At 54.0% G+C, this 13,412-nt stretch overlaps 1 protein-coding gene across 3 annotated transcripts in view; it reads right to left on the bottom strand.

Moving 5' to 3' along the window:
• HDAC5 (histone deacetylase 5) overlaps nucleotides 1-5,813 on the bottom strand; it is a 130,627-nt gene extending 124,814 nt beyond the window's left edge. The window contains exon 1 of one of the 3 annotated variants that reach the window (XM_075918426.2): nucleotides 5,612-5,813. In XM_075918426.2, coding sequence (XP_075774541.1) covers nucleotides 5,612-5,789 — 178 coding nt within the window. In that variant the 5' untranslated portion in view covers nucleotides 5,790-5,813. The remainder of the gene's footprint in view (nucleotides 1-5,611) is intronic. The other 2 variants (XM_075918425.2, XM_075918427.2) reach the window with 2 other exon arrangements.
• Between the last annotated feature and the right edge of the window lie 7,599 nt (nucleotides 5,814-13,412).

The following is a 13,412-nucleotide window of genomic DNA, read 5'->3' as shown; positions in this document are numbered from 1 at the left end:
TGGATACAGCTGTTTGCACAGCTAGGTACGACTTGCATCTCTAACCAACACAACCATGCTGGGAAAGTGCAGACCAGGACTTGCAGTCTAAATACACCAGGCAGAAGGGGAAACAGAGGCATAGAGCTGGGAAGTGACTTGCCCAATGGCACCCGACAGCTCCGCAGCGGAGCTGGGAACAGTTTCCAGATTCACTGAGCCTCAGCCCTGCCCACTAGGTTGCAGTGTCCTGGCTCTCTCCTCTGGAAGGATAACACCACATTGAGCCTACCACTCAGATCAACACTCTGGCACTACATCAGTTTACACCAGCTGGAGATCTGGCCCGAGGACAATGACTCTGGTGGGTTGGCCAAGTATCTTTCCCACCTTATCCCACAAGAAAAGACCCTGATGTCCAAGCCTGTATTTGAATTACCTCATTGCTGCGCTGGCTGGTATCAGCCATAGTTCTGAATTCCAGCCCACGTGGGAAGAGCCCTGCACAGATACAGAATGTGTGTCCGCATCCGTAGCCACAAAAATGAGCCATGGATATCGGCATCAACATCTGCACATGCAGATACCTGCTGATCTAAAACAGATATCTGCGGATTTGCAGGGCTCTACACACCGGGACTAACAATCTCTTAAAACATGGTTCTTCTCACAGAAACAGAGTAAAAAAACCCAGCCCCCCTCCTACCCTACAAAGCTGTTCATATCACAGTCGGACCTGTTGGCTGGGGCAGCCAACGCTTCTCATTCATACTCACTCTGCGGAGCTGAGACACAATGAGCTGAATTCAGTGCCGACTCCCACGTCAGCAGCAGAATCCATTAACTACTTTCCAGTTCCGGGAGCACTTGAAGACAGCAGCGTGGCTCAGGTGTCCCCAAGGGAAAGACTCTGCAAGCTAGGCCCCGATGACAGAGGATGATAGGCGAGAAGGAAAAAGGCCAGTTGGAGGATCCCATGAATTTCTAGGACATATAGCTAAAAACAACACCCACCAGCCCCATCTTTTCTTGCATCAATCGCGCACATTTGAGCCTGTATCACACAACCTTGGCACATAGCTGCCTTTTCTACATGGTTTTGTAGCCAGTAGCTCGGGGTGAAGTTCTGGCCCCACTGAAGTCAGTGGCAAAACTCCCCCCACTACTACAGCACCAGGATTTCATTAAATGATCCCTGAAATTATAGCTTCAAATCCCAACAGACCTGCCTCTGACAAGCACCCTTCCTGGAGAGGGAGCATCTTGTGGCAGGAGCTCTGCACTGCAACTTGGGAGATTGGCTCTGCCACAGCCTCCCTGTGTGACCCCAGGCAAGTCCCTTAGCCCCTCAGTGTCCCAACAGTGAAATGGAGAGAATTCTTCCTTTGCCTTGTATATCAGACAGTTAGCTCCTGTCTCTTCTGATGCGTGTGTGCACAATGCAGCTTGGATCTCAGCAGGGACTTCTAGATGCTACAAATAAACTGTAATCTTGTCTCTCTTACCCCACTAAGTCAGAAAGGCAACCCAAGAGAGAGAAGTGTAAGACTCACTAGATCCTTGGGTGGATCTTTTTAATAAGTCCTCTCTGCACTGTGATAGCCCATGGCAGCTATTCTAGGACCATGTCACTGCTCCAGGCTGCTTAAGCAACATTTCCCCTTCACACACTAGCTGCTATTTCCTCCCCCCACCCCAGAATCAGCTGCATTTAGGGCCTCAGTACACAGAGCGCGCCGGCAGATCCTTTTTGAGTGAGCAGCGCTAGAGCTACATGATTAATCAGGAAAGGTGCAGCCTGAAATCAAACCCCCTCTGATCGGCTCAGAAATCTGCTGGGACAAGATTTGAATCCCAAGCTATGGACAGGGCCTGCCTGCAGCCAGGAGACTAACTTTCAACAGTGGCAATACTACAAGGACAACAAAGGCAGCTTAGAATCTGAAAGCCACTGAAGGGACCTCACTGACCAAGTCCCATTAGCCGCCACGATCAGTATTTAAAATTAGCCACAATATTTAAGATCTGAGCCTGCAGCTTTCTGTCAAATTTCGAGACAATCCAAGGAAGGTTTGAATTTGGGCCAAAGTTAGTAAGCATCTCGGGACAGGGGCTGCCTCTTCGTTCAATGTTTTATATAAGGCCTAGCACAGGGATGGGCAAATATTGGCCTGCAGGCCAAATGCGGTCCAGCAGAGTTAGCTCCTGGAGGACCCCGCTGCTATATTTACCTTCACGGCCACAGGTACTGGCAGTCGCAGCTCCCGTTGGCTATGGATCACCGTTCCCAGCCAACGGGAGCTGCGGGGAGCAGTGTCCTGGTCCATGACTGTTCAGGTAAATATAGCGGCAGCGGCCCACCAGGGCCAACCTTGGCAAACAGCCGCCATGTTATTGCCCACCCCTGGCCTAGCAGGACGGGTCCTGGTCCTTGACTAGAGCCTCCAAGGTGCTATATAGCAAGTTGGCTCAGAACAAATAATGATGTCTCCTCTCTAGAGGTAGTCAGGACCCAAGGCAGCTTTAAGTGGAGGCCCTTGCGGGACACACCTGTCTCCATCAAAGGGGTAATGGTGAGGTACCAAGAGGTGGCCTGTAAAAATCAAACAAAATGGAAGTGAAACCCCTTGAAGATAATAATGTAAAGCAGCTGCCTCAGACTTGATTTACCTCCGCAACGGACACCTTAGGGCTGGCTCTGCCACCAGGCTCAGCAACAACCGAGAGTAATGGAGGATGCTAGGGTCTGGTAATTAGGGCTCAGTCTGAAATCAAGCGGCCCCTTTCCATCAACATCAATGGGCTCTGGACCATGCTCATCATTATGAGCACACAGCCCTGCCAGCACCTGGGATTTCCCTGCCTGCCTTGCAACCAGCCACTGTTTTCTGAAAGGAGATGCGTGAACGCAGGAGCCTCTCCGCCTTCATTTACCTTGATAGTTCTCTGCTCCTTGTGGTGGCCAAGAGAAGCTTGAAAAAATGAAGCCCCAAAAGGCAGAAAAACTGGAAGTCAAATAATAAGAACCCAACGTTTAAAAAAAAAGAAAAGTTTGGGAGATTTATTATGCCCATCTGGTGATTTCTGAGCTTTTGGGACTAACAAGCATTTCATTCGGCAGACCCAGAAGGGATTCCTGTGACCCTCTGGGCCAAGACCCCATATCACACAGGCCACAGGACTTCCTTTCATTAATTTCTGTCTAAATTAGAGAAACAAAGCAAGAGTCATGTCCATCTGCATTCTAACCCATTGACTACCTTCTCCTCCCAAGGCAAGGGCTAGAACCCAGGAGTCCTGCCTACCAATCCCCCCCAGCTCAAACCACTCGACCAAAGTCCCTTCTCAATGCTGTGTATGGAACTGTATGTTCATCTTGGCATTAACCCCTTCCTGCCCATGCCCCCATTCAGACTATAAGGTCCTTTGAGCAGGCCTATCTTTTATGGTGAGAGGGTCCAGCTGTCAGCACAATGAGGCTCTGATCCCAACTGAGATCTCTATAACCCTTCTCCTCCTCCAAGGCAGGAGTGACTGAATCTGGAGGCTCACACCTTATCCAAGGTACAGAGCTAGCAAGAAGGGAGCTCAGAGAAGAGAAGCAAAATAACGAAGGGTGCGGCCTCACAGCTGAAAGAGTTAAACAACAGGCAGACAGAAATAGTAATACTCCGCAGACATCCGAAAGGGTGTAAGCACACAGGGAGGGAGGGATTTGTCACTACGCAAGGAGGACAGGAATGCAGGGGGAAAAAAACGAGGATGAATACTAGGAAATATTTCCCGGCAGCCAGCTATGTGAGGGAAGGAGAGGGGAGCCCTGTCATCTATTCCCACATGCCCTGGATGGCACTTGACCAGTCTCTCAACTCTAACCTCTATGATCCCATGGGGGTCACCAGACTGCCTACTGCACCATGCGTACCTGCTCACAGGCCAGGTTCAGCTCTCAGCCACACCTGCATCAATGCACAGCAATGCTGCCAAAGTCAATGGTGTTAGTCCTGATTTACACCAGCGTGGCTGAGAGCAAAGTCTGGCTCCCCACTGGCAGCACAGAGATATGCTGGTCCTGGCATGCTGATCTGAAAGGAACACAGACAACCCATTAGCAAACCTATTTTCCCAGAGGAATGCCTTTCCTATCATGGCCCCATTTTGCAATTTCACCTGCAAGAATAACAAGGCACAGATGGAGAAGGAAAGAAGGGAGAGCAGGTCCGGGAGTAAATCCTACCCCTCCCATCATCCCGCACCGGAGAAACAATCTGGCTCCAAAAGCAAAAGGGAAAAGAGCCCCAAGACCAGCACTTGCTACTGCACCTTATCCCCTAGCAGAGTAGGTCTGGCACCGAGCAAACAAAAATCATCACCCATCAGGGAGCTGGGAGCGCTGCAGTATTTCAGATGGTCCTCCTCCAAAAGATGCAAGTAGGAAGGATCAATTATTTAAGGGCAACTGCCGCTTCTCAGGACCCTTTTCATTCCCCCCGCATGCGCACTCCCTCTGCCTAGGTATTTATAGCACACGGCTAGCGTGCAAGACAAGGCATCAGCAAACCTTTGTCTCCCAGGCAATAACAGACACACATTTTCCTTCTCCCACCACTCCCAGGCCAGCTAGAGATGGGAAAAGAAGCACCAAGCCCTCTAGCAAGAAGGTCAAGAGACAAGATTTTGATTCAAAACAAGGGGCAGGAGGAGGGCATTCATGCATCTGAACAAGCTTTGCATCCTCTTGATCTCCCATGCAGGCATCACGGGGTGCACAAAGTTTAAGCTCCTACAAGGCAGGTTTCCAGACAAAGGGATCTAAGGATGGAGGCAGGCCTCCCTCCCCACTCCCGCCCACTAGCCTGAAGAAGCTGCAACTGCCAGGCACAAGAGGATGCAGAGGAGGTGGAAAAGCATGCATTCCCTTGTGGAGTTCCAGAATGACCCCCTCTTTAAAGGCCCAGAGGAAAAACCAGCCTGTGTTGGTCCTCCCTTACCCCCAGCACCTCTGCCCATCGACAGCCACATGCCACTCTTTGCTTCCAAGAAGTGGCTTTTCCTCAGCCCAGGCTAGTGAGGTGTGATGGGCACACACCCCGTCTCACAGCCCCAGGCGCATCCTCCCAGCCCGACCTACCCCAGACATACACACAGCCCAAACTGGAGCTCAGCCAGTCCTGAGCACCATCTGCACTGGAGGCAGGATCCCCCCACCCCACCATGCGGACAGCGCTGCCGTTTCATAACCAGCGCTCTGTGTCACAGGCACAGCCTCTGCTCCCCTGCCTTGGCCCCCACCCACAACCCGTTCCCCGCAAGAGGAGGAGAGTCTCGGGCAGGTGCATTAGCAAACACCCCCAAGGGTGCCAATGCAGCAGCCAGCCCCAGTAACCCACCCATGTCTCAGCGCTCCCTGCCGGCCAATATCCTGCCCCAGAGCCCGCAGCCGGGCAAGTGACCTGGACCAGGCTGGCTGCCCCGTTCTCTCTGTGGCAGGTGCAATCCCGTTCGAAAGGGGGCTTCGCCCTGCACCCCTGCCCGGGGCCCGGGCCGAGCCGGCTGCCCTTCCCCGGCGCTGGCATGGGGCAGGCGCTGGAGCCGCTCGCCCTGTGTCCCCTGGGGGCGGCCCCCCCCTTACCTGCTACCCAGGCCGGTGGGCGGCTGCAGCGGGGCCCCGCCTGGCTGGGTGCCCTGGCCAGCCCCTCCGCGCCAGGGATCCGGCTGCCCGCGGCTTCACCGCCAGCGCCTCCGCTCCTCCATCTTTGCAGCTGGCTCTGCGCGCAGCCCGCTCCGCGCCCCACCACCAACAACAACATTCGGTGACGTCACTCCCCGTCACGTGACGGAACCCTGGGCTAAAAATAGCCTGCCTGCTCCGCTCCTTCCCCCTCCTTTGCCTGGTCCCCCGAGGGCGGGGCCTCCAAGAAGGAAGGCGCGTCACCCACGCGGCCTTAAAGGGCCAGCGGAAGATGGGGGGGGGGGTGCAAGCCCAGCTGGGCCCGGCTAGCGGGACGCCCTTAGGGCCAGCGGAAGATGAGGGTGCAAGCCCAGCTGGGCCCGGCTAGTGGGGCGCCCGTGGGGCCACTGGAAGATTGGGGGGGGGTGCAAGCCCAGCTGGGCCCGGCTAGTGGGGCGCCCGTGGGGCCACTGGAAGATTGGGGGGTGCAAGCCCAGCTGGGCCCGGCTAGCGGGACGCCCTTAGGGCCAGCGGAAGATGGGGGTGCAAGCCCAGCTGGGCCCGGCTAGTGGGGCGCCCTTAGGGCCAGCGGAAGATGAGGGTGCAAGCCCAGCTGGGCCCGGCTAGTGGGGCGCCCGTGGGGCCACTGGAAGATTGGGGGGGGGGGTGCAAGCCCAGCTGGGCCCGGCTAGCGGGACGCCCTTAGGGCCAGCGGAAGATGAGGGTGCAAGCCCAGCTGGGCCCGGCTAGTGGGGCGCCCGTGGGGCCACTGGAAGATGGGGGGGGTGCAAGCCCAGCTGGGCCCGGCTAGCGGGACGCCCTTAGGGCCAGCGGAAGATGGGGGTGCAAGCCCAGCTGGGCCCGGCTAGCGGGACGCCCTTAGGGCCAGCGGAAGATGGGGGTGCAAGCCCAGCTGGGCCCGGCTAGCGGGACGCCCTTAGGGCCAGCGGAAGATGGGGGTGCAAGCCCAGCTGGGCCCGGCTAGCGGGACGCCCTTAGGGCCAGCGGAAGATGAGGGTGCAAGCCCAGCTGGGCCCGGCTAGCGGGACGCCCTTAGGGCCAGCGGAAGATGGGGGTGCAAGCCCAGCTGGGCCCTGCTAGCGCGGCGCCCGTGGGGCCAGTGGAAGATTGGGGGGGTGCAAGCCCAGCTGGGCCCGGCTAGCGGGACGCCCTTAGGGCCAGCGGAAGATGGGGGTGCAAGCCCAGCTGGGCCCTGCTAGTAGGGCGCCCCTTGGGGACACATTGAAGTTTCACAGCCTAATGCGGTGACCAGGTCCTTGGGAGCCAGCGTGGGAGCAGACCTCTTCACGGAGCCCCTGCTACCCAATCCCCATCTTCGTGTGCAGGCGGCGGAGTCCCTCTCAGTGTCCCAGAAGTTGGTCCTGGCGGAGGTCACCAGAATCAGAGACCTCCTGGACTGCGCCCGGAGAGAATGGGTGGATCCTCCCGCGCTCACCCAGCACATGGGACTCTCCACCCTATGTATTCCCTGGCATGTACTTCAGGAGGTGAAGGACACTTTGCCGCCCACTGCTCAGGTTTACTCCTAGTCCCTCACTCCTAGCCCTCCTGATCTCTCCATCAGTCCCTCGCCTTGTGTACCTTCTGACCATCTCCCTCTCATCACCCAAACTCGCTGCACACATTGCAGCCGGTCCCCTTTCAAACCATGCCAAAAAGTCAACTGTACACACTCTCCACTTCCCCAACCTCTTGTCTCGCCCAGATACCAAGTGGCAGGACCTCCTACCACCAACAGAGGGTGGGGAGCCTTGTCAACGTCCTCCTGGCTATGGCCAAGATGGCAATTTATAAAATGAAGGCGCGGAAGTTGGCTGAGGGAGGGACCTATTTCCATTCCTGCACCCGTTCACACATCCAGGCAGAGTTCCGCTGGGCGGTGTCCACTTTGGAGGGCAGTGGGTGCTGTCCAGGGTTCTCTGCTCAGTGTCATAGAATCATAGCACAGAAAGTGAGTGTATGCTCTCACTGAGGGTATGTCTACACTACACAGATTTTTTGGAAAAACTTAAATTACATTCACACTGCAATTACGTTCTTTCAAAAAAAATTGAAAGAACTGAGGAGTTTTTCCAACATTGGTAAACTTCTTTTGGAAAAAGGCGTATGTAGATGGGGAAGAGGGAGTTCTTTCTCAAGAAGAGGAAAGAAGAAAAAGCACAGGTGCCCTGGTGTCCATTCCACCCAGAGTAATCACAGCTTCCATGCGAGAGAGCGTCCACACTCAATGGAGGCTATCTGTCAAAAAAGCAGATGGCTTGTTCAATGCACTATCGCAGTGTGGACACTCTCTTTCAGAAGATCTCTTCCAAAAGCTTCTTCCAAAAGGAGCCTGCAGTCTAGATGTAGCCTTACACCATTGCAAATCAAGAGTGAATCTGGAAAGATATCAGAATCTCGACCACTTCTTATACACCAATTAATGCTCTTCTAAACCACCTTGAATGAGGTCTGACGGCCTTTTATACATTTGTCTATTTTTTCCCCATTGAGTCCCAAGATGCTACTTATGCAATTTAAGAGCCTGAGCCTTCATACACTCGCTTCAGAGAAGGGAGCTCAGTTCACCATTTTCTGTCACTCTGGCAAAATGAGTGCAAAGGAGGTGAACACAAGGCAACTCTGAGCCCCAGCCCTGCACTTTGCTTAGCTTTGGACACCCGCATTGTCCGGTTGAAGACAACTTAATATTAAAGGCAAGCTCTCAACTTTAGCTTAGTTCCAAATTAAAATGTGGCCAGAACCAAGCTAACCTCAAACCAGTGCACAGGGTTTCCGCCATTCAAAAAAAAAATCCAGATAGCTAATGCAACTGGATGCTTTTAAACAAACCAATATCTGAAACCCAACAATTGCAGCCCTGAGAACCTGAAAATGAAAGCAACTATGAGCAAAAGTGAAACTGACTTCCCAAGAAACATGGCAGGGGAGCACAGAATATAACCATAAAGAATGTCAGATAACTTGGATTTTAAACAGTCTCCTACTTGTAATTACTGACAGTCTTGTGCATTCTCATAGACTCATAGACTCATAGACTTTAAGGTCAGAAGGGACCATTATGATCATCTAGTCTGACCCCCTGCACAGTGCAGGCCACAGAATCTCGCCCACCCCTCTTAGAATAATCATTAATAACTCAGGCCCTAATCCTGCAGCTTGCACCTGCTTCCACACAGTGACCAGTGCAGGATCGATTATAGCTTAGCAGAGGGAACAGGGATGAGGAGCAGCCGCAGCAGGCTGTGCTCTGGCTATGTTCTGCTGGCCCATGGTCTCTTGGGAACCGTTGTTTGTTGGTGTATGTTAGAGCAGCCCCAAGGTGGCACTGCACTGGAGCTGGGAGGAGAATCGAGAGCTGGCACCAACAGCCCCTTGTCCCTGCTTCAGCAAAGGGGACCCAGTGCTCACTCCCCATCCCTAGCTTGACTTCTCTGGCAGGGGGATAAACTATGCCCTAATTCTTCAGGGACAGCAGTGGCACCTTGGCTTTCTATAGCCTTGGCACTTGGGTCTTCAGACCCACTGGAAAATAGAGTAATGTGGCAGAAGTGTTGTCTAGCAGCCTTAGCCTGGTGCTCCTCAAGGACCAGTCTCAGACAAGTCACTTGCACTCTTTGTGCTTTGGTTTCCTCATCTGTAAAATGGGGAAAATGCTCTGTTAAGAAGGGAGCGAGAGAGAGCCCTGCCCTCTACTAAACGGAATCAGAATGTCTCATCTATGTGACATAGGCCCTATACTGACACCACAAAGGAGATTCTCCTTGAGGAGACAGAGCTTTGTGTGCATTAGCACTATGTTGGATATAGGGTCAGGGAGATGTAGGTTTGTTTTGGCTGTTTTTTTTATTTTTAAAGTCAAGTCTAAACCTTGGATTTGAACAAAAACAATCTAGGCCAATGGTTTTCAAACCAGGGGTCACAACACAGGACTGGGTCATGGAATGCCAGGTACTGGGTCTCGTTGCCACAGGGTGAGCAGTGGGGGTGCTGAGGCGGAATCTCTGCCTGTCCTGGAACTGCAGATCACATTGCACCCAAGAAGCGGCCAGCAGCAGGCTCAGCTGCTGGGAAGAGGGGGGAATGCACAGGGCTCCATACACTCTAGGGTGTACCTCAGAGACATGGGGGAGGAGGGAAGTCCCCAAGGCGGCGTAGGTTAAGAACAGGGAATTCATTGGTGGGATGATAGAAGCTACAAGGCAGTGCTGCCCCGTACCAGTCTGCAGACTCAGTCATTAGACCCAGCTGCAGCAGTGTCACCGTGTCGACAGACTGCCCCGTGGCAGACAGCCGAGTCCCATCTTGGACTGGCTTCCGCCTGGAGGGAGAAGAAGGTATGGAGGGTAGAGACAGACAGAATGATGGCCGAGGATGCTGCCCTCACGCTGAGAGCTTATGGTGGAGTCAAACCTCTTGCTGCCAGGACGAGGGATGTTCAATATTGGTTAACTGAATAGTTGAGTAACCTTAAGAATTCTTATCCATTCATCACCTATTCTATAGCCCCTTGGGTGGGGCCTGCAGCCAGTGTGCCCCACTGAGCCGGTCTGTGAGGGCAGCTAGTTTAAAGATCAGCCCCCCTCATGGACTGGCTTGCCTCTGATAAAGAGGCAGGAGTGCGGGGTAGCAGCAGACCTTGTCTTGGGGGGATGGGGAGGGGTCTGAGCTCCCAGACCCAGCGCAAGCTGGAACTGAGCTGGATTGTCTGCCTGCCCAGCTCCTAATACACTTTCAATGAAGAGCTGCAACAGGGGTTGGTCCTGGACCTGAAGTGCGCCAGGACTGAGCCAGGCTGCTGGCTAGCCTGCTAAAACATGTACTGGCGGGTGGGAGGAGGGAAGTGCCTGTAGTCTATGGCATTAACCTATAAGCTTTTGCTCATCGGTTAACTGACTAGACTATTACATCCCTAGTCTGGAGAGGGGAACATGCACGTCCTCACGTGCCACTAGATACACGGGGTGTGATGGCTGTGCCTACACTTAAAGCACTGGAGGGGCGCAGCTGACGTCTAAGCAGCAGGAATATGGCACCTGCTTGTCTGCAGTGTTCCCTGGGAGGATTCGTTGAGAAGGGCGGCACGTTCAGAAGAGATCGTCATCCACAGGCGTTCAGGGCATGGTGGATGCCCCAGTTTTGGAAGGGGGGACTGCCCACATCTGGTGCTCGGTGTAGTGGCTGTTGGAAGTTTGAGGCCTATAAAAATCTGGCTCCATGGGACTGCAAAGCATCTGGAAGATCAAAATGGAGGTGTCTTTAGTTTCATTAATACCTGTGTGTACTGCCTTGGCAGGCAGTCCCAGTGGGGTGCCACAACCCCAGTGTGCTAAGTGCTGTACAAACACAGACCCAGAAGACATGCCCCATGGAGCTTACATCCAGGTGTCTGACAGATGGACAGGGACAGGCAGGGGAGCACAAGGAAACAATGAGACAATGTGGTCTAGTACCAGAATACTTAGTCCTGCCTCAGCTTGAAGCAGGGACTCTTCCAGCCCTATCTTTGTGGGATTCTACCAGCAGGAACTTGTTCAGGCTTTTTCTGTGTCCTGCTCCTTTAAATCTTGCTCCATGTCTTGCAGTAGGTTCCATGTGCCCAAGCAATAAAAGGCAGTGGAAATCTTTCCTTAAACAGGCTCGAAGTTTAGTGATGCAGGCCAAGATTTGTTTCTGCAGTCGGCTCGAGTGGCCATCGCAGGCCAGCTGAGAATGCCCTAGCTGGCGGGGGAGCTCTCCCCTGGCAGAAAGTAGCACCAGCTACCCACACAGAGGTCTGTGGTCCCAAACATCAGCCTTGAAGGCCCCTTTAGATGGTTGGAGTGCCTCAAGATTTAAGAACAATCTGGCTCCAAGAATCTGGGAAGGGCTATAAACCCTCATGCTTCAGGGTTTGGTGCGGACAGGAGGCAATGTTTCCTGGGGTCAGTTATCCCACAATTGCCTCTTCCAGGGGTTCTCACAGCCACTGTCATGGGACTGGATGGACGCTGGGCTGGATTCCCCATGGTAATGCCCATGTTCCTATGCAATAGAGTCTAGTAATGTTATTTTGAAGGCCAGCGCTCAGCAGTGCCCTGACAGGTTCAGCTATCATGGCGGGCGAACTGCCACCGGGGCCAAACTCTCTGCTGTGTCAGTTGATGCAGTCCGTGGAGCAGTGCACACCAGGAGTGAGTCTGGCCCGGTGGAGCACGGTTGTAAGGCTGGAGGGGGGAGGCCTGAGAATGCAAACCATAAGCCAGTGATTTCAGCTGGAGGTTTGGCCCTGAGTTTTGGCTCTTCATTCCCCAAGTGGGTCTCTCTCCCCGCCACCCCGATTAACATCGGTAGTAAAAACAAAGCAAGCCCTGAGCTGCACCACAGGACCCATGAACACACCATTCCTACCCAGCCTGGCTAATCGCCACTGATGGGCCTGTCCTCCATGAATCTATCTAGCTCTTTTCTGAACGCTGTTCAAGTTCTGGCCTTCCCCACATCCTCTGGCAACCCCTGCCTGGGGGCTCGCTCTGCCTGGGGTGCACCAGAGGTTCATTTCCTGCGGGTTGCAATGCTTTGCTCTGGGTAGGGTGCTGGGTGGTGCTGGTGGCCTGTGATATGTGGAAGGTCAGATGGTCCCTTCTGGCCAGAGCCATCCTGGCGATTGGATGGTTTGGGCAGCTGCCCTGGACTCCGCACTTTGGGGGATCCTGCAGTGCCCAAGGCGGCCTGGGGAGGAGCATGGCACCAGCAGCAGGTGCTGGGTACACCCTTGCATGCACTGGTGGTGGTGGGCATGGTGGGAAGTGGAGCGACCCAGCCTGCTCCCAGCTCCGCTTCATCACAGCCTGCTCTCTGGGCTCCCGAAAGACACTGGACATAATCCCAAGCGAGAGTGGGGGGGGGGATGAGGGGCCCAAAGCGTGTGAGGTGGAGTTTCTGTGAGCAGGCTGCAAATCTGAGGCTGGCAGATGCTTCTCAAATGTTTCTGAAATGTGCTGGGGAAAATATCAACTGGTTGGCCCCATTCCAGTGTCAATGCTACACACCACAGTCTCTGTTCTCTGTGAAATCCCAGGTAGCTTTTCTTTCTGCTGGCTTTGCCAGGACAGAGAGACTCTCTGTCCACAACTTACTGTGGTAATGACACCAAATCTGCCAGTGTGCGCCCTAGGCCACACGGGAACCCGCCCCACCAGCTTACTGTTGGTAGTAAAATGGGACAGAACGGGTTAAATAGTCAGAAAATATAAGGCTTGCAAGACAAAGAATCTAGCAACTTCCTCCAAGGCCTGTCTTCATATTCCATGCACAAGCTGCTAAACTTTCCTCTCCAGCCTCATGTCCCCAGGCCAACTTGTAACACAGACCCAGCCCTGTTGAAATCAGTGGGAAACTTGCAGTTTTTCCCCATGGGAGCAGCAGAACCAGCTCCATTCTTTGCAAAGGGCAGAGGGGAGTGGTCTGAAGTAATGTGGGAGGAGTGCCTGCAAAATGGGAGGAGCCACGAGGTGATAGCTGACCCCGCTACCACTAGCCCACTGGTGCATGGAGCCCTAAGCGCAGGATGAAACATAAGAACACAAGAACGGCCAGATTGGAACAGACCAAAGGTCCATCCAGCCCTGTGTCCTGCCTTCTGACAGTGGCAGATGCCAGGTGCCCCAGAGGGAATGAACAGAACAGGGAGTCATGAAGTGACCCTTCCCCTGTTACCCATTCCCAGCTTCTGGCAAACAGAGGCTAGAGACACCATTCC

The sequence above is a fragment of the Pelodiscus sinensis genome, chromosome 29, assembly GCF_052426305.1.
Source record: "Pelodiscus sinensis isolate ZL-2025 chromosome 29, ASM5242630v1, whole genome shotgun sequence".
Classification (NCBI taxonomy): Eukaryota; Metazoa; Chordata; order Testudines; family Trionychidae; genus Pelodiscus; species Pelodiscus sinensis.
This window is presented reverse-complemented; position numbering and strand designations above follow the sequence as displayed.